The 25,474-nt window shown below is 41.0% G+C and overlaps 1 protein-coding gene across 7 annotated transcripts in view; it reads right to left on the bottom strand.

The window, feature by feature from the left end:
- Positions 1 to 750: 750 nt before the first annotated feature.
- Positions 751 to 25,474, bottom strand: part of LOC139532058 (rho GTPase-activating protein 12-like) — an 89,669-nt gene continuing 64,945 nt past the window's right edge. For 4 of the 7 annotated variants that reach the window (XM_071329172.1, XM_071329171.1, XM_071329175.1 and 1 more), the window contains exons 4-18: positions 22,220 to 22,363; positions 17,872 to 17,952; positions 16,764 to 16,886; positions 15,514 to 15,591; positions 13,671 to 13,732; positions 13,277 to 13,358; positions 12,819 to 12,947; positions 11,940 to 12,143; positions 11,615 to 11,717; positions 7,999 to 8,118; positions 7,787 to 7,885; positions 7,537 to 7,614; positions 7,297 to 7,431; positions 6,109 to 6,214; positions 751 to 3,145 (exon numbers count right to left, since the gene is read on the bottom strand). In XM_071329172.1, the coding sequence (XP_071185273.1) occupies positions 2,971 to 3,145; positions 6,109 to 6,214; positions 7,297 to 7,431; positions 7,537 to 7,614; positions 7,787 to 7,885; positions 7,999 to 8,118; positions 11,615 to 11,717; positions 11,940 to 12,143; positions 12,819 to 12,947; positions 13,277 to 13,358; positions 13,671 to 13,732; positions 15,514 to 15,591; positions 16,764 to 16,886; positions 17,872 to 17,952; positions 22,220 to 22,363 (1,719 nt within the window). In that variant the 3' untranslated portion in view covers positions 751 to 2,970. The remainder of the gene's footprint in view (positions 3,146 to 6,108; positions 6,215 to 7,296; positions 7,432 to 7,536; positions 7,615 to 7,786; positions 7,886 to 7,998; positions 8,119 to 11,614; positions 11,718 to 11,939; positions 12,144 to 12,818; positions 12,948 to 13,276; positions 13,359 to 13,670; positions 13,733 to 15,513; positions 15,592 to 16,763; positions 16,887 to 17,871; positions 17,953 to 22,219; positions 22,364 to 25,474) is intronic. The other 3 variants (XM_071329176.1, XM_071329177.1, XM_071329178.1) reach the window with 3 other exon arrangements.

The following is a 25,474-nucleotide window of genomic DNA, read 5'->3' as shown; positions in this document are numbered from 1 at the left end:
TCTGGGTTCGAGTCCAGGCTCTATTTTAAATCGCAATCTGGGTCATGTGGGCATCATTTGAAAGCTTATTCCATTGCCAACATGCCTAGCTAAGTTATAAAATACAATCTTACTTCAGGCAGATTGTAATTTTGGTGTGCATAGAATGGAGTCATGAGTGCATTCAAGTGCGTGTTCTGGAGCGAATTTTCTTCACAATATGACAAACAGGCTCATTTTGTTCAGGACAACCCTGTCCCAAGGTATAACACCTTGTCATCCTTGTAACTGTGGATCAAACAGTGATGATAAACGTTGATATTGTAAATGAGAGAAGTTTCAAATATGGAAATGTGAAATGCACATTTGGACTCCCGGGTGTGTGGTTTGCTTGTATGACATCAAAGCGGTATTTATTATAATCCTCAATGTCTCATCTTTCAGAACAGACTCGATTTACAGCATTTCCCTCACTCAGACAACTACAAATGTGCAAAAGTTGCCCAATTAGCGGGAGGAATGGGCGCATCATCTTGTAGCGCTCGGTGCCCAAGTTCAGCTGTTAGTCAAAACCCATACAGTGCTGTGAAGTGGAGAACCTGAGCTCTGATGTCATTTATAGCATTTTAATGTACAGCCACTTTATTCCAATTTAGGCGCTTAACAATGACAACATCTGCCATTTTCAACCCGTATACGGGATGACTGGGGCATTGTGGAAAGGGCTACCCTTTGTGTCAACTGAAAGTGAAAATGTTTAAGTCAGTTCCATTTAGTTTTAGTTTTTTATTAGACATGTCACAAACAGCAGTTAGTCTGAAAAGTACATTCAAAATGTGCAGTTGACCATGCGTCAAAATCAAGATACCATTTCCTCTTTTGTAACAATCCATGTATTTTCTCGACAATTTACAAAATCAGTGATATTTCACTCGTTGAACCAACCACTCACCATCAAAACATACATACTTCAATAAGGAAATATTTTTTTAATGTAGGCTGCTGTACATAATATGCACAGAGGCTTTTTTGCATTGTACCTTCCATCACCATAAACTTGAATGTAATACTATTTTCCAGTTCCATTTTCTCTCCAGTCCCAGTCCCGTTGAGATTAGTTTAGGTAAGGAGAGTGATTATAAAGTTGGAACAAAGGCTTGGGTCTGCATCCCAAATGGCACCCTAAATAGGGAATAGGGTGTTATTTGGGACTTAACCAGTATTCATCTGAAATAGTCATGTTAAGACTGACTGCATCTCCATCTCTTTTCCCAGTAACTCCAGAACACGAGGGAAGAAAGGATGAGAGCAGGAAAGGGAGGAAGGTGGGGAAAAGAGGACATCTCCTTTCACTGAAAAGCCAACACTTTCACACTTATAATGAAGGCCTTTCACTAGCAGAGGCCTACCATACCAAGCACGTTAGACTAGACAATAACACACATCTGTTCTTTATCTGTACACATTAGGGAAGATCTTATGTGCATCCCAAATGGCAGGCACCCTATTTCCTATGTAGTGCACTAATTTTGACCAGGGCCTATGCATAGGGAATAGGAAACCATTTAGGATGCAGCCAGTCTTCAGATATAGCAAGTTCATGTACTGTATTATCCCCCAAACACAGGTTTGTTTTGATGCTTCCCAAAAACAGTCATGTGACATACTGACTGACCACTGTTGATGATTGCACTAGGGTCAAAGGGTATTTCTGGAAGAAGGGGCGGGGCTCCAGTTCTAGCAAGGGAGGTAGGATAGGGAGGGTGACCTGTTCACGTCCAAAATCGCACCCTATTCCCTGTATATTGCCTTACTTTTGACTGGTCAAAGACTCTGGTCAAAAGTAGTGCATTATAAAGGGAAAATAGTGCTAAAATGCAGTTCCCAGATCCGATCGTGGTGAATGTTTTCATTATGAAGTAGGGGAAATACAGCTAATACACATGACTATGTCCCATCCAGTTGATCCAGGGTTCCCCTCTGAGAGACCCCATACATCATTTTGGGGTCTCGTCAGAGAGCCCCCATATTTAATACTGATTCTGTATCCATACCACTGAGGCTTTACATTGTACTTCACAAAATTCAGAGGTCAAGTCAACAGTCAATGTTCCACAACACTGAGAATATCCAGTTCATAGGTTCAGCTTATTATTATTCCAACACAAAGCAATGAGAGTAGTCTTTATACAGACGACCAAGCATGGTCTATATTCTACCACATGGTAGTAGGATATGGGCTTCCAATGACTTGACAGAGGGAGATCAGACCACCCAGCCAGTCAGTTATTCAGTGTGTAGTTAGTTGTTGTTTGAATGATCTGGATGGAGTTGTGCTTCCTGTGTTGTGATGTCATCAGAGAAAGCCGGAAGTCACTCCAGCGGTTTCTTTAACGCCACATCAATGTATCCCACAATCCTCTTCTTCTGTTTCACTCCAGTCCAAAACAATGAAAGTCTTATTCACCAAGCTCTTGTTGTATGTAGTATGTACTTAATACTGGCCATAGGAATCCAGTGTAGAACACAGTTATACCCTGTACACTCAAATCCACTGGATCACGTCACACACGGAGAGAGATCCATCCACGCCATTCACACTGCACTCCGTCCGTCGTCAATGCCTAGATCCAGCCAGCTCACCAACAAACAAACCAACCAACCAACCCTCTCCCCTGAAGCAACTGCACCGCCCTGCTACTCACAGCAGGAATGGCAACCAAAGTGAATGAAATCTGTATTTATTTACATCATACTCATCTCTCTCAAAATGTTAAGTGCAAAGTAATTCACTAGTTTCCTTTATTAATCTTATTATCAAATGAACAATAATTACATTTTGTTTTTCTTTCTTTAAATTGCTGGGTCCACAGCAGCAATGTTTTCAGTCACAAAAATAAGCGTAATTGGGTGAGTCCGACCAGTCACCAGACCATCCTCTTCCTCTTCCACAGGAGTTTACCTCAGGTGTCATTCTTAGGTGTTTATTTTCTACCTGCCGAATATGTTCTCATACTCCAGTAAGATGAGCTCAACAATCTGGTTCTGATAGACCATGTGAACAGCGATGTTTCCCGTCTCCGTCTCAGGTCTGAGCAGGGTGGGGCCGAAAACGATCGCTACGCTCTGGGTCGTCATACGGTTGGCCTCTCCATGATCAATCACCCTGGAGAGAGACAGGAAGGCGAGAGGAGGAGAGAGTGGGATACAGGGAGGGACTGCGAGCAGAAATCTGCCAGGCAGTTCCAACACAAAGGCACATTTTTCCCTTGAGGCCCCCATTATTAGCCAAATAATGATCATTATGCGCAAAACCCCCAATTTAGACAGGCCCACTGTGCTAAAGATGGACCAGAACCATCTGGCATTTTCCCGAACTGCCCTATGGTCAGTCCGTTTTGGTGAAATAGGCATATCATTTAGAAAACACATTACAGATGTTGGTTGGTCAACAAAGGGATCAGGTATACGCTGGAGACAAAACGTATATAACATTTATTAAGTAAGCTACTGCTAGTATTCAAAAAACATAAGATGCAAAATACAATATTAAACAACGTCAGGTAATATCGCTGCTTTTAAATGGAAATCAAAATCCTTGCATACAGAAACGCTGCTCCACAGTAACATTATTCATTGGAAAACCCAATTAAATCCCCTTGTCTCATATACATGGGTAGCATCCCAAATGGCACCATATTCCCCATATAGTGCACTACTTTTGACCAGAGCCCTGGTGAAAAGTAGAGCACTATGTAGGGAATAGGGTGTCATTTGGGATAGACTTCCATATAGACAAAATGTCACACAATACATTTCCTAGAAGAAACACCAGATCTAAAAGGTATTGCATTATGGCAAACACAGGGCCATATAAATGCAAATAGTGCTTAGGCAAATGTCATTCTGAACATACTGTATGATATAGCCCCGAGCTCCAATGGGCTGAGAATCTACCCCGAACCCTACTTATCTGAGAATAAGTCAACAAACTAAGATAGTAGTGAGGACTGACAGGCTACTGTGGGTTATTGACAGAAAAAGAGCAGACAAACAATACAGAGTCCCAAGCAAAAGGGACAATATGTGGTAAATAAACATAATATATTATATTACCCAGAAGAAGACACTGTATGCTCAAACGTTGGTGCTTACCTATTCAATCCATGGGAGCATATGCAACTTCTTACATTTTTTTCATAGGTAAATAGGTAAAGATCTTCTTAAACTAGCCTGATCTCCGCTTTTGTCTGGGCTTGATGTGAATAGCCAGTAATACACGCGTTAGCCACTCTAGCATGGCGGTGAAACATTGTGTTTCATAAAGAAAGTATGCAAGTCCAAAATGCACGACTTATTAAAGACCAAAAATTGTAATAAAAAAATAAATATATATCAGTTTTACTTGAGGACCAAAATATTGGCTGAGGACCATACAGGTTGAAAATCTCTTCTCATAGTTGAGAAGAGATTTTCGATGTGCCGATTCCGTGGCACATGGTTTATGAACGGATACGTAAACAACTCTTGATTCAAAACTTTTGATTCAAAAAAAATAATTATACAAAATTCTTGCCACAAACAGAATGTTATGTATATGGGGCATATAACCATCTCAGCTCTGCAGATTTTGCGACAAGTAGACAGAATCACTAGATCACTTATTTTGGTATTGCCCCTGAGAGTAGCTGAGTGGTGGGTTTAAAAGCTCATGTTCTATAATAGTTATGACTGAAAACACAATGTATAAGTACTATCTACAGTTGAAGTCGGAAGTTGGTAGCATTGCCTTTAAATTGTTTAACTTGGGTCAAACGTTTCAGCTAGCCTTCCACAAGCTTCCCACAATAAGTTGGGTGAATTTTGGCCCATTCCTGCTGACTGATGTCTTGAGATGTTGCTTCAATATATGAACATAATTTTCCTACCTCATGATGCCATCTATTTTGTGAAGTGCACCAGTCCCTCCTGCAGCAAAGCACCCCCACAACATGATGCTGCCACCCCTGTGCTTCACGGATGGGATGGTGTTCTTCGGCTTGCAAGCTTCCCCCTTTTCCCTCCAATCATAATGATGGTCATTATGGCCAAACAGTTCTATTCTTGTTTCATTAGACCAGAGGACATTTCTCCAAAAAGTATGATCTTTGTCCCCATGTGCAGTTGCAAACCGTAGTATGGCTTTTTTTAATGGCGGTTTTGGAGCAGTGGCTTCTTCCTTGCTGAGCGGCCTTTCAGGTTATGTCGATATAGGGATCGTTTTACTGTGGATATAGATACTTTTGTACCTGTTTCCTCCAGCATCTTCACAAGGTCCGTTGCTGTTGTTCTGGGATTGATTTGCACTTTTCGCACCGAAGTGCGTTCATCTCTGGGAGACAGAACGCGTCTCCTTCCTGAGCGGTATGACGGCTGCGTGCTCCCATGGTGTTTATACTTGCGTACTATTGTTTGTACAGATGAACGTGGTACCTTAAGGCTTTTGGAAATTGCTCCCAAGGATGAACCAGACTTGTGGAGGTCTACAATTTCTTTTCTGAGGTCTTGGCTGATTTATTTTAATTTTCCCATGATGTCAAGCAAAGAGGCACTGAGTTTGAAGGTAGGCCTTAAAATACATCCACAGGTACACCTCCAATTGACTCGAATGATGTCAATTAGGCGACTTCAACTGTATTTAGATGTAATGTGTATAAAAAGATCAAATTACTTTATTACTTTACAAGTGTAAAAATAAATAAAATAAAATGCCATGTATGTAAAATGTGTGTAGAATGTACAAAACAAAGTTTATGGGGAAAAGAGAGGGCGGATGGGCAATTATTTATTTTTTCTTAAACGATGAACGTTTTCTTTCTCCCTCCTTCTCGTCTCTAGTTTAGGAGGAAATCAAAGTCTTTGCAGCTTGAATGGAGAATGCTTCATGTACGAACCGGTCACAGGGGGACATGAGTGTATTACCGACTGTGCACATCAAGCCCAGACAATAGTGGAGATCCATAAAGCCCGCTAGCGGCTTCCCAGGCTACTCTTAAACAGACTAGCACAATGAATTATGAGCTGGGTCTTGTCATCCATCAGAGAGTATTGACTTTAGCTTAGCAGAAATGTAGGATGCTTTTTGCTTACCTTCTGAGATGCTTGAAGAGGCATTGCATTGTGTCGTGATTCGGTTTTGGCAAATGCTTGATTAAGTCTTTTATCAAATTCACTCGCTGCTTGTAGTCTGAGCATTCTGGAACAGAGGGAAAAATGTAAAACCATTAGTTTCATTGCATATGTAGAAACACAGCATTTACATGATCCTGATTAGGGTTGCAAATGAAGGGTATATTACTTTCTAAGTTTACCAGTAAACTATTAGAATGTTGGTAACTTTCAAGGATTTTATGTAATTTATCACAAGACATCTAGTGGACTTTTTGGGTACTTCAGATTATCACAAGCGTCTATAATTATCCCTGGCCCACTTTGTGGCCTTATCACATGTAAAATATCTAAAATAATCAAACAAGATTATTTTCAAATAGAAAATAGAATGACAAAGCTGTAAAAAATTATCCTAAATATAAACCATCAATTTAGTGAATACCTTCGGTGCTTAAAATGAGGGTTTCAGCATTAAATAGCTTTTATTTATTTATTTAATGTCAATTTGTCTTTGTTGTAAATGTTTCGGAGCCAAACTAGTGGCAGTTGTAAAAAAAAAAGTCAATAGTTGGAAGAGTTCATTGAAAATAATTCCATTGTTGATTATATGCTTATTTCATTAATTAGACTATTTTCTCTTGAACCATATAGAAACTCCAATAGAAACTCATGGACAATATATATAAAGATATAAAAAATGAATATTATACTGTATATGAATACATTAAATGACCAAAGTTACCATTGATTGCCATAAATTACCTGTTAATTACCAAAATTATAGAAGATTCCGGTAACTTTGGTAAATTACCGTAGTTTTACAACCCTTAATCCTAATACATTTTTGTGAATTTAAATGATAAGGGTGCCATCTTGTGGATACATTTAAAATAGCACACATTTGGAATCACCAAACCAAGTGGTAAAGCATATGAAGTCAATTATGTCTTAATAGGCATCGTCTTTAAGCAAACCATCAAACCTTGATTTTACCATTATAAATAGTGGCTCAGTAGACAGACATATAATGTATACGTTATAGAATTAGGAATTAGAATAGGAATTCGTAATTTAATAGGATCTCTATGTTATATGTGTTGTACAGTACAGTGTTTGTTATACAGCAAAGTGAAGTCTAACAGTGTAGTCAAGTGTGTTACTACTCACTGATGGCGTTGATAAAATCGTTGAAAGAGTCGTAGGTGAAAAGGGGCTCAGGCAGCTCTCTGAATAACATCTTCAGGGCTCCTGTAGTCACGTGGATGTCTTCCCACTTACTGTCATCCAGCTCTACCTTCTCATCTGGAACACACAAACAAACAAGGTTTGCTCTTTTAGTACTATTCCATTGGTTCCATGGACAATTCCACTGGTTCCAAAAGAAAACAAAAACTATTTTTGACCTACCGTGATTGACAGCATAGCGCAGCTTCTGTATCACGGCTAGGTTCCCACTCACTCTGTATATCCCATCTATACTCAGACCTGCAGAAGAGAGGACATGGTCAGAGACACAAAGACAAGAGGACAGAGACATAGAGGAGGGTGAAAGAGAAAGATACAGAGACAGCATTATAACTCATTCAGTACACATAATGGAAACAAAATGGCTAATTTTAAAAGGCAGAAAGAGGGAACAGAAACAGAGAGGTCATACCTGTGTTTTCCACGTGGTCGATGCACATGGTGACAAAAGTGGGCACCGAAGTGTTCTCCCTCTGACACAGGCTGCTGAGGCTGCAGCCAAACACCTGGTCTGTGGCGCAACACAAAGCAAGAGAAGTATATTTTAAATAACAAATAAAGAGAGAGACAGGCATGTCAAATGTCACCTTTATAGGAACTGGCTTGCAGTGAGGCCATCCGTACCTTTAATGTAGCCCTTGTCTCTGACGGCCTGGTAGGTGGGTCGGCGAGTCAGGAACTTCTTCAGCTTTACTCTGGTCTTCTTCTGGTCCGAAGAGTCTATACTCACAGACGTCTTCATCGCTGAAAGCATATGGAGGAAAATGACTAAACATGTACTAAGAGGGCATTTGGTGACAAATCCTTTTCAGATCACTGACACGCAAACAAATACGCAAACATTCTCACACGCACGCAAGCGCGCCAGTGTTAATTCAGATTTAGTCTAGTCTTTGTCATTTTGACTAAAATATCATTAAGTCGTAGTCACATTTTTTGTAATTTCAATAATGATTTAGTCTAGATATTTTCAAAATAATAAAAACAGTGGGCCATTTTAGTTAACTAAATGTCCTTTCATTTTAGTCACATTTCAGTCACATCACATTTGTATTGCCTCATTAACCTATAGTAAACATAAATCACTGACTTCCATGTGCACAAACATACATAGCCTGGTCCTACCAACATATGTTTCTATTCTCTTCCCAAAAGCAGAAAAATGTAAAACATACAGTATCAGTCAAAAGTTTGGACACCTGCTTATTCAAGGTTTTTTTATTTCACAATTTTCTACATTTTGGAATTATAATGAAGACTTCAAAACTATGAAATAACATCATCATCATGTAGTATCCAAAAAAGTGTTAAATCAAAATATATTTTAGATTCTTCAAAGTAGCCACCCTTTGCCTTGATGACAGTTTTGCACACTCATGGCATTCTCTCAGCCAGCTTGACCTGGAATGCTTTTCCAACAGTCTTGAAGGAGTTCCCACATATGCTGAGCACTTGTTGGCTGCTTTCCCTTCACTCTGCGGTCCAACTCATCTCAAACCATCTCAACTGGGTTGAGGTCGGGTGATTGTGGAGGCCAGGTCATCAGATGCAGCAGTCCATCACTCTTCTTCTTGGTCAAATTACACAGCTTGGAGGTGTGTTGGGTCATTGTCATGTTGAAAAACAAATGATAGTCCCACTAAATGCAAACCATATGGGATGGCGTATCGCTGCAGAATGCTGTGGTAGCCATGCAGGTTAAGTGTGCCTTGAATTCTAAATAAATCACTGACAGTGGCACCAGCAAAGCACCCCAACACCATCACACCTCCTCCATGCTTCATGGTGGGAACCTCACATGCAGAGATAATCTGTATGCCTACTCTGCGTCTCACAAAGACATGGCGGTTGGAACCAAAAATCTCATATTTGGACTCATCAGACGGAAGGACAGATTTCCACTGGTCTAATGTCCATTGCTCTAACGTCCAAGTCTTTGGGTCTTTGGGTCTTCCTTTGGGTCTTCCTTTCCTGTGGCGGTCCTCATGAGAGCCAGTTTCATCATAGCGCTTGATGGTTTTTGCCACTGCACTTGAAGAAACTTTAAAAGTTCTTGAAATGTTCCATATTGACTGATCATCATGTCTTAAAGTAAAAATGGATTGTCGTTCTATTTGCTTATTTGAGCTGTTCTTGCCATAATATGTACTTGTTCTTTTACCAAATAGGGCTATCTTCTGTATACCACTCCTACCTTGTCACAACACAACTGACTGGTTCAAACACATTAAGGAAATAAATTACACAAATTAACTTTTATCAAGGCACACATGTTAATTGAAATGTATTCCAGGTGACTACCTCATAAAGCTGGTTGAGAGAATACCAAAAGTGTGCAAAGCTGTAATCAAGGCAAAGGTTGGCTACTTTGAAGAATCTCAAACATATCGTTTGATTTGTTTAACACTTTTTTGGTTACTACATGATTCCAGATGTGTTATTTCATAGTTTTGATAAAGAAAAACCCTGGAATGAGTAGGTGTGTCCAAACTTTTGACTGGTACTGTATATAAGAATAATATTATATAAGAATTATTTGTCCATGCAAATTCCTAATTCAGCCTACACAGATATTGCACATTACATACAAAACAAAGAGACACACACAATCAGAGAGAGCGACTAGATGGTGCCGCAAAGTATTGGCAAAGTAGTATAGGTTGCACCTCCATTACTTGGTCACGTCATTGCCATTGTTATCAACGTTCCACAGACGCCGCAGCCACATTAATGTCCAAAAGTAGAACAGGGGCTAATGACTGTTTCGCCCAGTGATGTAGTTGAGTCACTAAACCTTGATTCCCCTGTGCTCGAGTCCAAGTCAGAATCACCAATGCTCAAGTCACGAATCGAGTCACGAGTACCAATTTCTAAAGTCCGCGTCCCAGTGCTCGAGTCCTGGTCCAAGTGCTCAAGTCTGATCCACATTAACTCAAAATAAAGTTATTTACCCAGATATAGCATAGTGGCAAGAGGAATTTAGTCAATAAATGTTTTGTTCTCTCCTTTCCTTAGTTTCTGTGCCACCAAATGTTTGCATATAGGCTACTGGTAATGTTACCATGGCCACATTCAGTTAAAAAACATTCTTGAACGTTGCAGATAGGAATTCCATGAACAGAGCCAACATTATTCCTTATTCAACGTATCAGAGAGGCATGTCTGTTCTACATAGCCTATTTCTTTCTGAACATTCCATAATGTTGCAGCCAGCTGAACGCGCCCCAGGTTGTTAGCTTTCGGTAGCTAATGAGGTAACATGACTGTACAAGGTGTAGCCTAAACAATGGTTAACGGTCAGGTCCGCAAGTAGCCTAGTTTTAGAACGGCCTGTGATATGCTTTATGAATGTAAAATCCGCCAATGCACGATAGAAAGAAAAAACCTTAGCGCCATGGGTCATGTCTTTGCAACGATAGCCTAAGGGCTAGAATCAAGCCATTTTCTCTGATGAAAAGAGGGAGAAGTGGGAATTGAAGTGGGAAAAGTGGGAGGGTTGAGTGAGACTACAAATTCAAAGACAGCCTACTTTTCCAGAGCCTAATCATGGGAGAGAAAAACATAGCTAGACTGTTGTTTTACTATTAAACTCAATGCTGCTATTGTTTTTAATTTTGTTAAGCAGCTTGTGTTTCTTAACCAGGCACAGGGTAGCTAACTAGAAGGCTGGTAGTGACTGGTTAGCTACAGGGAAGCAAGAGAGTTGCCTGCGCAATGTGTATAATCTGAGGCGGAGCCGGTCTGCCCACACTCATCGGTTGCTCCCCTGCAACTCACCAGCTGTGACCTTTCCTTCCCAATGCTGAACAGAATTGCGCTGCACATCTATGCTGCTAATATTAATTGTGCCTTTCACTGAAAAGCTCTCAATCTCTCTAAAAACTATTGTCCAGTCCATTTAGTAGTCAGAGGTAATTTTGTCTCATCTCGTTTTAGTCAACTGAAATGAAAATAAATTTTTGTTTGGTTATAGTTCTTCCTGTGTCTATTTTGCCACTGAAAAATTATGAATATTTCAGTCACTTTTTGTTGACAAAACTAACACTGACACACGCGTGAGCGCGACACACACACACACACACACACACACACACACACACACACACACACACACACACACACACACACACACACACACACACACACACACACACACACACACACACACACACACACACACACACACACACACACACACACACACACACACACACACACACAGTGTATTTAGTCAAGGAACCTCTGTTTTTCTTGGAGTCTCTGTGGTCTTTCTCCTTGTCTTGTTTTTCTGCACCGGGGGACTCAGGCATGTCCTCCTCTAAGGCTTCATCTGACTCCCATGCCTGTCCACACACACAAACACCACAAGTTATTCAAATCAACCTGGATCACCTCTGCCGTGAAAGGGAGTGGTACTGAACAGATTACAGATAAATGCATACATTTCAGAAGCCTCTCGTTGTGGATGTTGACAAACCTGACTTGTACTTTACAGAGGTGTGGTACCGTAACTACTATGTTGAGAACTGAGAAGATAGATAGGCTGAGAAGAGTGGTCCACTCACATGTGTACTGATGGTGTCCGTCAGGACTCGGTACCAGTCGTTGATGACGCTGTCGATCTCTGATTGGATCAGCAGCTCCGTCCCCTGACGGGTCTTCAGCTCAATGACGTGCTTCTTGCTGGACTTATCCTTCGAGGCCCAATCAACTGAGCCCCCTCTGAGATCCACAGTGAATTCCGGCTTCGACTGGTTACCCCCAAACTTCTACAAGGAAATCAACATTCAGACAATCAATCAGATAAGAGCTGGTTTTCCATCTCAAAGATAGTAATAGTGGTAAATCTTTCATGAGTACTTTTCCCACCGCTATTATTACAAGTTGCATTAAAAACAACAAAAGCAGTGTTAGGTTACACGTTACTGTGTTATAGTTATACATGAGTTATTAAGTGCTAGGTTTACTTGAAGATAAACACAGATGATCATATTCACACCACTGTGTTACAAGCTGGATATTTAGTACTGTATTATTATGAAGTTAAATTGTTATCACATTTTTTAAAGCACTGTATTATTGTACGCATTTTTACACCACCTTTATCTAAGAAACAGCTCCTCTATTTTCTTTTTCATATATTGTTTTAAAAATAGAAACTCAATCATGTATTGTTCATTCTTTGGAACACTCTTTTAGTTTTTACAAACATCCCCTCTCAGGCAAACTGGGGAAACCAATCAAGACGATTCAATCTTCATATCATGATATCAGGAAAAATAATCCAGAGGGAGCGCATGCCTGAAACTCAAAGTTCCCTCCCAACCCCTTGGTCACCCAATCAGATGAGGTTATGGGCAGCAGGCAGGGGATAGGACAATGTGAGTATGATGGAGAGGCAGAGGGACAAATGGGAGACATGCACAGGGACAGAGGAGACATACAGTGGCAGCCTTGGAACGCTCATGGACAGAGTGGTCATAGGAGACAGCTGGGCGAGGCTTGACCGAACGCTTCCAGTTGGCCAGCAGAGTGAGCAGCAGCTCAGGGATGGAGCCACTACGGTAGTAGGACTTTGGACGAGGAGAGGAGAGGAAAGAGGAGAGGAGGAAGGAGAAGTAAGAGGGAGGGAAGGATGGCAAATGAGAAATAAAGAGTCACAGACTGATGAAAGAGAAAACAGGAAGAGGTATGGTGTACTACTACTAAATGGAGATAGACAGCCAGCCAGGTAGTTCTTAGGCACTACCACCCTCCTTTTGAGGTAAAAAGAATCCTGCAGGTTATTGGAAAAGTAGGGGAGGCAATTAGCTCAAATGTATTTATTTTTTAATCCAAAAATGTACTTCAACTGTACAAACTCTGCCACATTCTGTCACCCAAGATGGTTCTTAGTACGTACCCAGCTGGTCCCACTCCCCTGTCCTTTAGTGAAGAGCAGCGAGGAGCCCTGTAGCACCGTCCACGACGACGTCCAGTTCTTTCTGTTTGAACCATTTCACAACACAACCATTTATCAAGCATCAACTACTTCACAACACAGCCCTTTATTAACCATCAACCAGAACACAGCCCTTTATTAACCATCAAGTCAGAACACAACTATTTATCAACCACGTCCCAACACAACCAATTATCAACCATCAGTCTGTCCATTATTTCAACAAAGAATCAATAAAAAAATATAAAAAATATTATTGTTTGTATGATTCTGTATTATCCTCCAATTTCCTCATACGAGAAAGATAACATTTTCTAATCTAATCTATAAGATCTTTTTAATGTATCTTCTCTACCTGACTTTTTTGCCATTCTCAGTTATTTTGGTGACGTTGAGGACTCCACACTTCTCAGAGGGCTGTAGAGAGAAATAGACAGGAGACAAACACAGTCAGACCCAGGTAGTACAAACACACCACACATACTGCAAAAAAAGGTGAAATCTAAGCAAGTCTAAATATCGTATTTTATATTAATTAACTTAAAATGTTGTTTTTTTCGTACCAAGCTAATTTATCTAATGTCATTGGCAGATCATTTTGCTTATTTTAACATAACAAATATTTAATAAAAGTAATTTATCTTATTTCAAGATATTTGTCGTCTTAAGGTAAAATATCTTGAAATAAGAATAAAATAAACGTATTAAGATTTTTTGTAGGTAAATTCATATAGATTTTTATTTATTTAACTAGGCAAGTCATTAAGAACTTAAGAACAAACTCTTGTTTACAATGACGGCCTACCCCGGCCAAACCCAGACAACGCTGGGTCAATTGAGCGCCGCTCAATCACGGCCGGATGTGATACAGCCTGGATTCGAACCAGGGTTGTGACACCTCTTGCACTGAGATGCAGTGTCTTATACCGCTGCGCCACCCGGGAGCCCAAATCTGCCAATATCTGCCAATGACGTTACATAATTTAGCTTGGTTTAAAAAAAAGACATATACACACACACATACATACAAATTATAATAATAATAATCTTAAGTGAATTATCACTCAATATAAGATATTTTTTTAGGCTTACTTACATTTCAGTTTTTGCAGTGCGTAAACACACACACACACACACACACACACACACACACACACACACACACACACACACACACACACACACACACACACACACACACACACACACACACACACACACACACACACACACACACACACACACACACACACACACACACACAGCAGGGGAGAGGGAAAACAGCCAGCGGCGGGTGAGATACAGAAAAAGAATAACAATATAATAAGGCTCGTGCCTTGAGCACACACTAACACAAACATACACTGAGTGTACAAAACATTAGGAACACCTTCCTCATATTGAGTTACAGCCCCTTTTGTCATCAGAACATCCTCAATTCGTTGGGGCATGGACTCTACAAGGTGTCGATAGCGTTCCACAGTTGTGTCAAGTTAGCTGGATGTCCTTTAGGTAGTGGACCACTCTTGATACACAAGGAAAACTGTTGAGCGTGAAAAACCCAGCTGCGTTGCCGTTCTTGGCACACTCAAACCGGTGCACCTGGCACCTACTACCATACCCAATTCAAAAGGCACTTCAATCTTTTGTCTTGCCCATTCACCCTCTGAATGGCACACATACACAATCCATGTCTCAATTGTCTTTAACCTGTCTCCTACCCTTCATCTACACTGATTGAAGTGGATTTAACAAGTGACATCAATAAAGGACACCTGGTCAGTCTGTCATGGAAAGAGTGGGTGTTCCTAATGTTTTGTACATTCAGTGTATGTACTCGCACACACAAAAAGTGCTAGAGGAAATGGGGTAGGGAAAGGGGTGACAGACGTCGTTCCTTCTACCGGCAGTAGAGAGTGGTATGACACAGACACAAACTACTGATTCAAACAGTCTGTGATCAGTGGTCCCACAAGGTGAACGACATTACCCTAACAGAGAAACATTCACCATAAACTAAACTATTGGACAGTAGAATAGACATTGGCTATGGTAGCAGATAGGAGAAACAGAAAGGACACATGCAGGAGAGAAAGAAAGAGAGATGCAGAGGATAGAGGATGATGGGTAAAAGCAATGCATAGTGGGAGAGGCGATGGATGTTGCATGTTGTGGAGCGAAAGCTTGGGAATACTGACGATTGAGGGGTGCTTGGGAGATGAGGGGCAGGAGTCAAAGTCAGGAGAACTCGGCTTGGGGACTGTAGGCCCACACTCCTACACAATGATACAGACACAATGATAAAGAACAAGGTCAACATGATGATGATGGAAACTAGAGAAGATAAGCGGAAGATTATGGTTAGATTTAAGGTTAGTTAGTCAGGAAGAGAAAATTAATCAAGGATCTGGAGCAGAAATCCTTCATAGTACTTGGGTACTTAAGGCGGGGTATCTGACTTCAAATTGCCAATACAACTACTGTAGGTTATTGTGAAGTGGTCATGTCAACTAATAACTAAAAAGAGGTGTGTTCGTTTAAAGGCTTTGTTGCACTTTCAGATAATAGGCCAAGGTATTCTCTAAAAAATTTGGTTTGACACACACAGACAGCGAACAACAGAGCACATTTGATTGAGTAAGGGAAATTTAATTTTGTGAGAACCTCATACTCTGCATTTCTGGTTTAAATCAGCAATGGGTAGGTATCTGATCGTTTACGCTCTGGATTGGTGGAGGCGGGGTAAGGGGGGAGGCGTGAGAGCGGGGGATACTGACTTTACTGCGGAAAAGAGAGTGACAAACTCTCCCCATGTGATGGCCAGAGCCAAAGTGCCTGAGTTTTTTAAAAAGAGAACTGTAACAGAAATAAGTTCAAATACTAAGGCTGCATCTGATTCACTTATCCAGGTACAATTGAATCAACGGACTAGTCCCAAAGACAATGCTTTAAACGCATGGTTTAGCCCACATCGCGTGTGACTGGGATTTGTCAATGAGAGGAGTAGCTAGTGGATTACCTCGTATGACTCTTATCCTCTTCACACCCACACAGAATTAATATAACTCACTGAGACCCAAGCAAGGCCAAGAGCATGCAAAGGGACAACATACTGGCCAGACTGGCCACCTGCTGTGCTGACCAGACAAACAACTGACCAGATGGCTAAGACAGGGTTCAAGAACACTCTTACAGAGCAGCGTCAAACTTATTTACAGCATCAAAACAAGTGGTAACTGGTGACAACCAGGGATGGTGTCAGTTACATTCAATTCGGTCAATTAATTGAAAAGCATTGGAATTTCAGTTTACTTCTGTAATTGACTAAATTAAAATGGAATTGACCCGAACCCTAGTGTTGACAGGAGTAAACACTGCCTGCATGTAAACAGAGTTGCCGATATAACTGGAATGTAGGATACACACAGACAATGTGGTCTTACAGTACCTTGTCGTTGAGGTCTAGTACGTAGGTGCTGTGTCTCCACTTGGTCAGGACAATGGGGTCTGACTGTTTCCTCTCCAGGCTACGACTCTTGGGGGGATCACCTGGCTGAGGGGACACATTGTACTGGATGGAGGGAGGGAGGGAGCAAGGGTGTGAGAGGGAGGGTGAGAGAAAGGGAGTGAGGAAAAGAGAGCGAAGGGGAGGGCAGTGAAGAAAGTCAGAGGAGGGGAGAGAGAAAGAGGGTGGGCGAGGGGGACAGAAAGGGGTCAAGGTTTAACTCGTTATCCACTGATAACAACACCAACAGAGTAAAGGTCCTAGAAGAGGCGTGGCTTGGCATGTATCCAGTATCTCTTTTTCATACCGCTCCTCTGATGGCCCAGCGTATCATCAGTCACCCATCAGTAGGACCCCTTTCAGAGAGAAGGAGCCCCCCACTGGTGTCTTCTTCCAGGGTTGCTAAAGGATACCACCACACCCAGCCTATCTACGTGTCTGTCTGCCTGCATCCCTGCGTGTGTCCACTTAGCACGCCGGTTGGCCAGCCAAATGAAAGCTAATGCCTATTCTCTACCCGTCTGATCTCCGCTTAACCAACAAGATTACAGGAGAGAAACTAGCCACTAAGTCACTTTCAGGTACATTAGGGCACAAACTCCAGACCAGTTAAGGTGAAAAGACAAAGACGGATGATTAGATCGCAGAGGAGGAAATAGACTGACGCACCAAGAAGTGTGCTACAAGGTAGTGGTGTCATACGAGGCAAAACCAAAATCAAGGAAGAATCTCAATTGCATAGTCCTAGCGTCCTCTCTCCTCACCTCTTTCTCAAAACCCATCCAATGAGAAAGCCAGAGGTCCCTCCCCTCTGACCTTCTCCTCCAATGGGTTTTGAGAAGGAGGCGAGGAGAAAGGACGTGAGGAGTATGCAATTGAGATTCTCCCCAATTGGATGATCTCCAGTAGAAGTAAATCTTGGACGAATCCTCACTTACACTTGAGTACAATTTTTTCTTAGTCATGCATTGATGTCAATGATTCAATGTATGTGGAAGTTTGGAATTGGCCCATACAAATAAATTAAAGACATTAAAATGTGTTGACTTACTTTGGGTAGTTCCCATTCAGACCTGGAGCCGTCTGAGCTGTAGTAGTACGGCCTCCCCTGCTTGTCCACGTGCTTTATCCACTGCAAACACAAACTCTAATGAGCACTGAACACAGTTTCAAAACTCACATGGACAATAATACACCATAAAATACAGAGCAATGATGACCGGAAAATGGATTACACATGGCAGAAAGTTTCAAATAAAGTAGTAAAGAAATGTTCTCTCGGTCAAGTAGGAGAAAACAACATCCCAACAGTCAGTCCTCCCATTGGTATGTGTGGGATAACGCACAGTATTAAATAGAGCCAAAACTACATGGAGCTCTCTGCAACACCAAATAACTCAAGCTCGCAATAAAACCAGATTTTAAAAAATGATAAAAGAACACCACACAAAGCGGACTGTGAAGAGACAGCAATTATATATAGTACCAGTCAAAAGTTTGGACACAACTACTCATTCAAGGGTTTTTCTTTATTTTTACATTGTAGAATAATAGTGAAGACATCAAAATTATGAAATAACATATGGAATCATGTAGTAACCAAAAAAGTGTTCAACAAATCAAAATACATTTTAGATTTTTCAAAGTAGCCACCCTTTGCCTTGATGACAGCTTTGCACACTCTTGAAATTCTCTCAACCAGCTTCATGAGGAATGTAGTCTTGAAGGAGTTCCCACATATGCTGAGGACTTGTTGGCTGCTTTTCCTTCACTCTGCGGTCCAACTCATCCCAAACCATCTCAATTGGGTTGAGGTCGGGTGAGTGTGGAGGCCAGGTCATCTGACGCAGCACTCCATCACTCTCCTTGGTCGAATAGCCCTTACACAGCCTGGAGGTGTGTTATGGGTCATTGTCCTGTTGAAAAACAAATTATAGTCCCACTAAACCCAAACCAGATGGGATGGTGTATCGCTGAAGAATGCTGTGGTAGCCATGATGGTTAAGTGTGCCTTGAATTCATGCTTCACGGTGGGAACCACACATGCACAGATCATCCGTTCACCTACTCTGCGTCTCACAAAGATACAGAGGTTGGAACCAAAAATCTTACATTTGGACTCAGACCAAAGGACAGATTTCCACTGGTGTAATGTCCATTGCTCAAGTTTCTTGGCCCAAGCAAGTCTCTTCTTCTTATTGATGTCTTTTAGTATTGGTTTCTTTGCAGAAATTCGGGCTCCCGAGTGGCGCAATGGTCTATGCCACTGCATCTCAGTGCAAGAGGTACCTGGTTCGAATCCAAGCTGCATCATATCCTGCCGTGATTGGGAGTCCCATAGGGTGGCGCACAATTGGCCCAGCGTCATCCGGGTATGGCCGGGGTAGGCCGTCATTGTAAATAAGAATTTGTTCTTAACTGACTTGCCTGGTTAAATAAAAAAATATACAATTTGACCATGAAGACCTGAATCACACGGTCTCCTCTGAACAGTTGATGTTGAGATGTGTATGTTACCTGAACTGTATGAAGCATTTATTTGGGCTGCAATCTGAGTTGCAGTTAACTCTAATGAACGTATCTCTGGGTCTTCCTTTCCTGTGGCAGTCCTCATGAGAGCCAATTTCATCATAGCGCTTGATGGTTTTTGCGACTGCACTTGAAAATGTTCAAAGTTCTTTCAATTTTCTGGATTGACTGTCATTACTTATTTGAGCTGTTCTTGCTATAATATGGACTTGGTCTTTTACCAGATAGGGGGGTATACAGAAGATTGCCCTACCATGTCACAACACAACCTGATTTTGCTCAAACAGTATTAAAGGACAGAAATTCCACAAATGAACAAGGCACATCTGTTAATTGAAATGCATTCCAGGTGTAAGAATATTTTAAGATAATACACAACGCAGAGGACGACAGGTCAATAGGGAATTAACAATCAATGGAAATTGTGGTTTTTCAGTTCAACATCTGGTTAGAATCTGTGTAGGAGTTTCAGTCCTTGTGTGGCAAGATCTCATTGGTCTGAATCATCTATCCAAAAACAGGATACTTGTTATTTGGCCATTGGCACAATTTTACTGCAAGAAATTGTAATTGGTCAACCACAGGCTAGGTTTGAGGGTTATAAATTACATCCTGTCATTTTGTTCTGTGGAGAATCACTGAGGACAGGGAAGAATGAACATCTACGTTCCAGCATAACATCTATGATTTGTTCTCTTCGAATAAACCTATTTTTATCCCCCTGATTTGCTTTGGGGTCTGTGTTATTGAAAAATAACATCAACTGCTAACACAGGTGACTACCTCATGAAGCTGGTTGAGAGAATGACAAGAGTGTGCAAAGCTGTCATTAAGGCAAAGGGTGGCTACTTTGAATAATCTCAAAAATAACACAGTTGAAGTCGGAAGTTTACATACACTTAGGTTGGAGTCATTAAAACTCGTTTTTCAACCACTCCACACATTTCTTGTTAACAAACTATAGTTTTGGCAAGTCGGTTAGGACATCTACTTTGTGCATGACAAGTACTTTTTCCAACAATTGTTTACAGACAGATTATTTCACTTATAATTCACTGTATCACAATTCCAGTGGGTCAGAAGTTTACATACACTAAGTTGACTGTGCCTTTAAACAGCTTGGAAAATTCCAGAAAATTATGTCATGGCTTTAGAAGCTTCTGATAGGCTAATTGACATCATTTGAGTCAATTTGAGGTGTACCTGTGGATGCATTTCAAGGCCTACCTTCCAACCCAGTGCCTATTTGCTTGACATCATGAGAAAATCAAAAGAAATCAGCCAAGACCTCAGAAAAAGAAATTGTAGACCTCCACAAGTCTGGTTCATCCTTGGGAGTAATTTCCAAATGCCTGAAGACACCACGTTCATCTGTACAAACAATAGTATGCAAGTATAAACACCATGGGACCACGCAGCCGTCATACCAATCAGGAAGGAGACGTGTTCTGTCTCCTAGAGATGAACGTACTTTGGTGTGAAAAGTGCAAATCAATCCCAGAACAAAAGCAAAGGAACTTGTGAAGATGCTGGAGGAAACGGGTACAAAAGTATCTATATCCACAGTATCTATATCCACGAGTCCCATATCAACATAACCTGAAAGGCCGCTCAGCAAGGAAGAAGCCACTGCTCCAAAACCACCATAAAAAAGCCAGACTACGGTTTGCAACTGCACATGGGGACAAAAACTGTACTTTTTGAAGAAATGTCCTCTGGTCTGATGAAACAAAAATTGAACTATTTGGCCATATTGACCATTGTTATGTTAGGATGAAAAAGTGGGAGGCTAGCAAGCCGAAGAACACCATCCCAACCGTGAAGCACGGGGGTGGCAGCATCATGTTGTGGGGTTTCTGGTGCACTTCACAAAATAGATGGCATCATGAGGCAGGAAAATTATGTGTATATATTGAAGCAACATCTTAAGACATCAGTCAAGAAGTTAAAGCTTGGTCGCAAATGGGTCTTCCAAATGGACAATGACCCCAAGCATACTTCCAAAGTTGTGGCAAAATGGCTTAATAAGGACAACATTGTCAAGCTATTGGCGTGGCCATCACAAAGCCCTGACCTCAATCCTATAGAACATTTGTGGGCAGAACTGAAAAAGCGTGTGCGTGCAAGGAGGCCTACAAACCTGACTCCGTTACACCAGCTCTGTCAGGAGGAATGGGAATGGGCCAAAATTCAAGCAACTTATTGTGGGAAGCTTGTGGAAGGTTAAACAATTTAAAGGCAATGCTACCAAATACGCTGGGAATGTGATGAAAGAAATAAAAGCTGAAATATTGTATTTATTTATTTTATTTTGGGGAATTCTTACTAGGATTAAATGTCAGGAATTGTGAAAAACTGAGTTTGAAATGTATTTGGCTAAGGTGTATGTAAACCTCCGACTTCAATTTATATTTTGATTTGTTTAACACTTTTTTGGTTACCACATTCCATTTGTGTTATTTAATAGTTTTGATGTCTTCACTATACACTACAATGTATAAAATAAAGAACACTCTGGAATGAGTAGGTGTGTCCAAACTTTTGACTGGTACTGTATAACTTCTATTGTAATTTGCACTGTACTATATATTAGACTTAGATTGTGTGTATGTACTGATATGTAGGCTATGTGTGATGTTTTAAATGTATGCATTTCAGTCCTTGACTAATAATGTCCTGTACTATGTATTACGTCATGTTTCATGTGGACCTCAGGAAGAGTAGCTGATGCTTTTGCAGCAGCTAATGGGGATCCTTATAAATACCAAATACCCTCCCCCATTAACCCATGATAACAACCTTAGCCTTGGAAGGAGTGACAGAGAAATGGAGAGAGTGAAACCAAAAGGAGGAGAGGAGAGCCCCAGTACCTTCTCATGAGTGTGTTCACAGACATAGAGGGTGTGTCCGTGTTCATCCAGTTCCTCTGACCAGCCTCTAGGGGGAGATCCAGACTGACTGTCTGACTGACTGGAGTATGTGCTGCTGTGACAGTTCTCCTCGGAAGACAGGGGCTGCATGGGGGGGGGGGGGGGGGGGGGGGGCAGCAGGGAGGGGGGAGAAAAGGGTGAGAAAGAGAGAGAAAGAGACCATTGTGATTTTGGGAGAGCAGAGAGGTTTTTTCAGAGTCATATTTAGATCGATGGATTGATTGAAAGGAGGGGGGGATACCTAGTCAGTTGTCCAACAATGTATGCAACTGAAATGTGTCTTCCGCATTTAACCCAACCCCTCTGAATCAGAGAGGTGCGGGGGGCTGCCTTAATCATCCATGTCTTCGCCCCCCCGGGGAACAGTGGGTTAACTGCATTGCTCAGGGGCAGAACGACCTATTTTTACCTTGTCAGCTCTGGGATTCAATCCAGCAACCTTCCGGTTACTGGCCCGACGCTCAATTGCTCGTTTTGCCTTTAGAATAGTAAGTAGTGAATGATCAATGATGCAGCTGTAGAGTGGCCAAGTATCTATAATAACAACCTTAATTGAAAAAGGAAAATGCCTTCCCAGGAAAAGGAGTAATTGGTCAACTATGGATATTTGTGTTTATTTCCCAGCATTTCATGTGGCAAGTTGGAAACAAAGTCCTCAATCTGATAGTTCCTCCCTGGTTGCAATACACAACCACCTCATGGGGGCAGTGTTGTAGCACTAACACTTCATGAAATCCAAACTAAGGACACTCTTACGGACTTCGGTCTCATTTTACTACCTGACCAGGAAATATTTCCATTCATCAAAATAACATCAACTTGTTTCCTCCCTGCACTCAGTTACCACAACACAACTTTTACAGTTATATGGAAATCGACTATTCCTCTATATGCCTCTACAAATACAGTACTTAATGCTTCCCATGGTAGTAAAGACGTAACTACTGCCATGCAGAGTAGATACAGGATGCGTTTCAAATGGCATCCTATTCCCTATTTAGTGCACTACTTTTAAAACGGCCCTGGTCAAAAGTCGTGCACTATATATAAGGAATAGGGTGCCATTTGGGACGTACACCCTCTTTGCTTCAGTCAGCCGTGGCATTACATCTGATGAATCATAAATATTTGGTCTAACTGGTACTTAAATATAGTACAGCTACAGCCTGAAACCTACTTCAGTCCTGGCCTGGTTTCATTTAACACAGTCACACTCTCACCTGTTACAGAAACACAGGGAGAGAGATGTAATAGGATCTGGACTACCACTGGGCCAGACCAGACCAATCACCAGACCACTACCTTGACCCTCAACACCTGAACCCGGGACCCACAGCCACCTTTCAGAGCAGTTGGTTTGTTTTCATATTGAATTTTAAAAGCCTGTTATTAAATGAAGTGCACTCTAATATAGACCATATGGAGATTTCAGTAAATCAGAATTTATATATGAATAAAGGTTTGCTAAAGTGCCAAAATTCAGCATTTTGACATGTCCCTGTCAACCTTTTGTAAATTCTAGGGAGATTTCAACCCACTTAATCCAAATTTCTCCAAGTTTCACCATTATTGTAAAAGCCTAGTCATTACTGAAGATGATTATTTATATTGATGTGATTAGTGATGCACTTACGTCTGTCCATCATTTTAAAGCCAACCCTGTTAGGCAAACAACTTACCCCTTTAAGATAATGGACCATTACACCAAGTTAAATTATTCACAGCAGGTGACATCGTTTGGGTCTTCTGAACAGCATGGTGGAAAAGGAATTAAGTCTTCTCTGTCTTTTTGGCCTACAGTACAGTGCCTTCAGAAAGTATTTACACCCCTCGACTTTTGCCACATTTTGTTGAGTTACAGCCTGAAATGAAATTGAGATTTTGTGACACTGGCCTACACACAATACCCCATAATGTCAAAGTGGAATCATGTTTTATGGCAAGCTTAAATAAGTTCAGGATTCAAGATTTTAATAAAAAGTTACAAAATAAATTCCATGGACTCACTATGTATGCAATAATAGTGTTTACAATTATTTTTGAATGACTACCTCATCTCTGTACCCCACACATACAATTATCTGTAAGGTCCCTCAGTTGAGCAGTGAATTTCAAACACAGATTCAAACACAAAGACCAGGGAGGTTTTTCAATGCCTTGCAAAGAAGGGCACCTATTGGTAGAAGGTTAAAAAAAGAAGCAGACATTGAATATCCCTTTGAGCATGGTGAAGTTATTAATTACACTTGGTGTATCAATGGTGTATCAATACACCCATTCACTACAAAGATACAGGCATCCTTCCTAACTCAGTTGCCGGAGAGGAAGGAAACAGCTCAGGGATTTCACCATGAGGCCAATGGTGACTTTAAAACAGTTACAGAGTTTAATGACTGTGATAGAAGAAAACTGATGATGGATCAACAACATAGTAGTTACTCCACAATACTTACCTAAATTAAAGTGTAAAAAAGCAAAAAAAGTAAATCTGCAAAAAATGTGGCAAAGAAATTAACTTTGTCCTGAACACAAAGCGTTGTGTTTTGTTGGATTTCCCCCTTACATATCACTGAGAACCACTTTTCATATTTTCAATAATGGTGGTGGCTGCATCATGTTAAAGGTATGCTTGTCATCGGCAAGGACTAGGGAGTTTTTCTTGGGATAAAACGAAACAATAGAGCTGAGCACAGGCAAAATCCTAGAGGAGAATCTGGTTCAGTCTGCTTTCCACCAGACACTAGGAGACAAATTCACCTTTCAGCAGGACTATAACCTAAAACACAAGGCCAAATATACACTGGAGTTGCTTACCAAGATGACATAGAATGTTCCTGAGTGGCCTAGTTACAGTTTTGACTTTAATCTGCCTAAATAAATCTGTTAGCAAGACCTGAAAATGGCTGTCTGGGAATGATCAACAACCAACTTGAAAGAGCTTGAAGAACTTTAAAAAGAATAATATGCAAATATTGTACAATCCAGGTGTGCAAAGCTCTTAGAGACCTACCCAGAAAGACTCACAGCTGTAATCGATGCCAAAGGTGATTCTAACATGTATTGACTCAGCGGGTGAAATACTTATGTAATGAAGATGTTTTTTTATTTATTTTATTTTATTTTTTACAAATGTTTAGATTTTTATTGTGTAGATCATTGACAAAAACGTACAATTAAATCCATTTTAATCCCACC

This window comes from Salvelinus alpinus, chromosome 10 (assembly GCF_045679555.1).
Source record: "Salvelinus alpinus chromosome 10, SLU_Salpinus.1, whole genome shotgun sequence".
In the NCBI taxonomy this organism is placed as follows: domain Eukaryota; kingdom Metazoa; phylum Chordata; class Actinopteri; order Salmoniformes; family Salmonidae; genus Salvelinus; species Salvelinus alpinus.
This window is presented reverse-complemented; position numbering and strand designations above follow the sequence as displayed.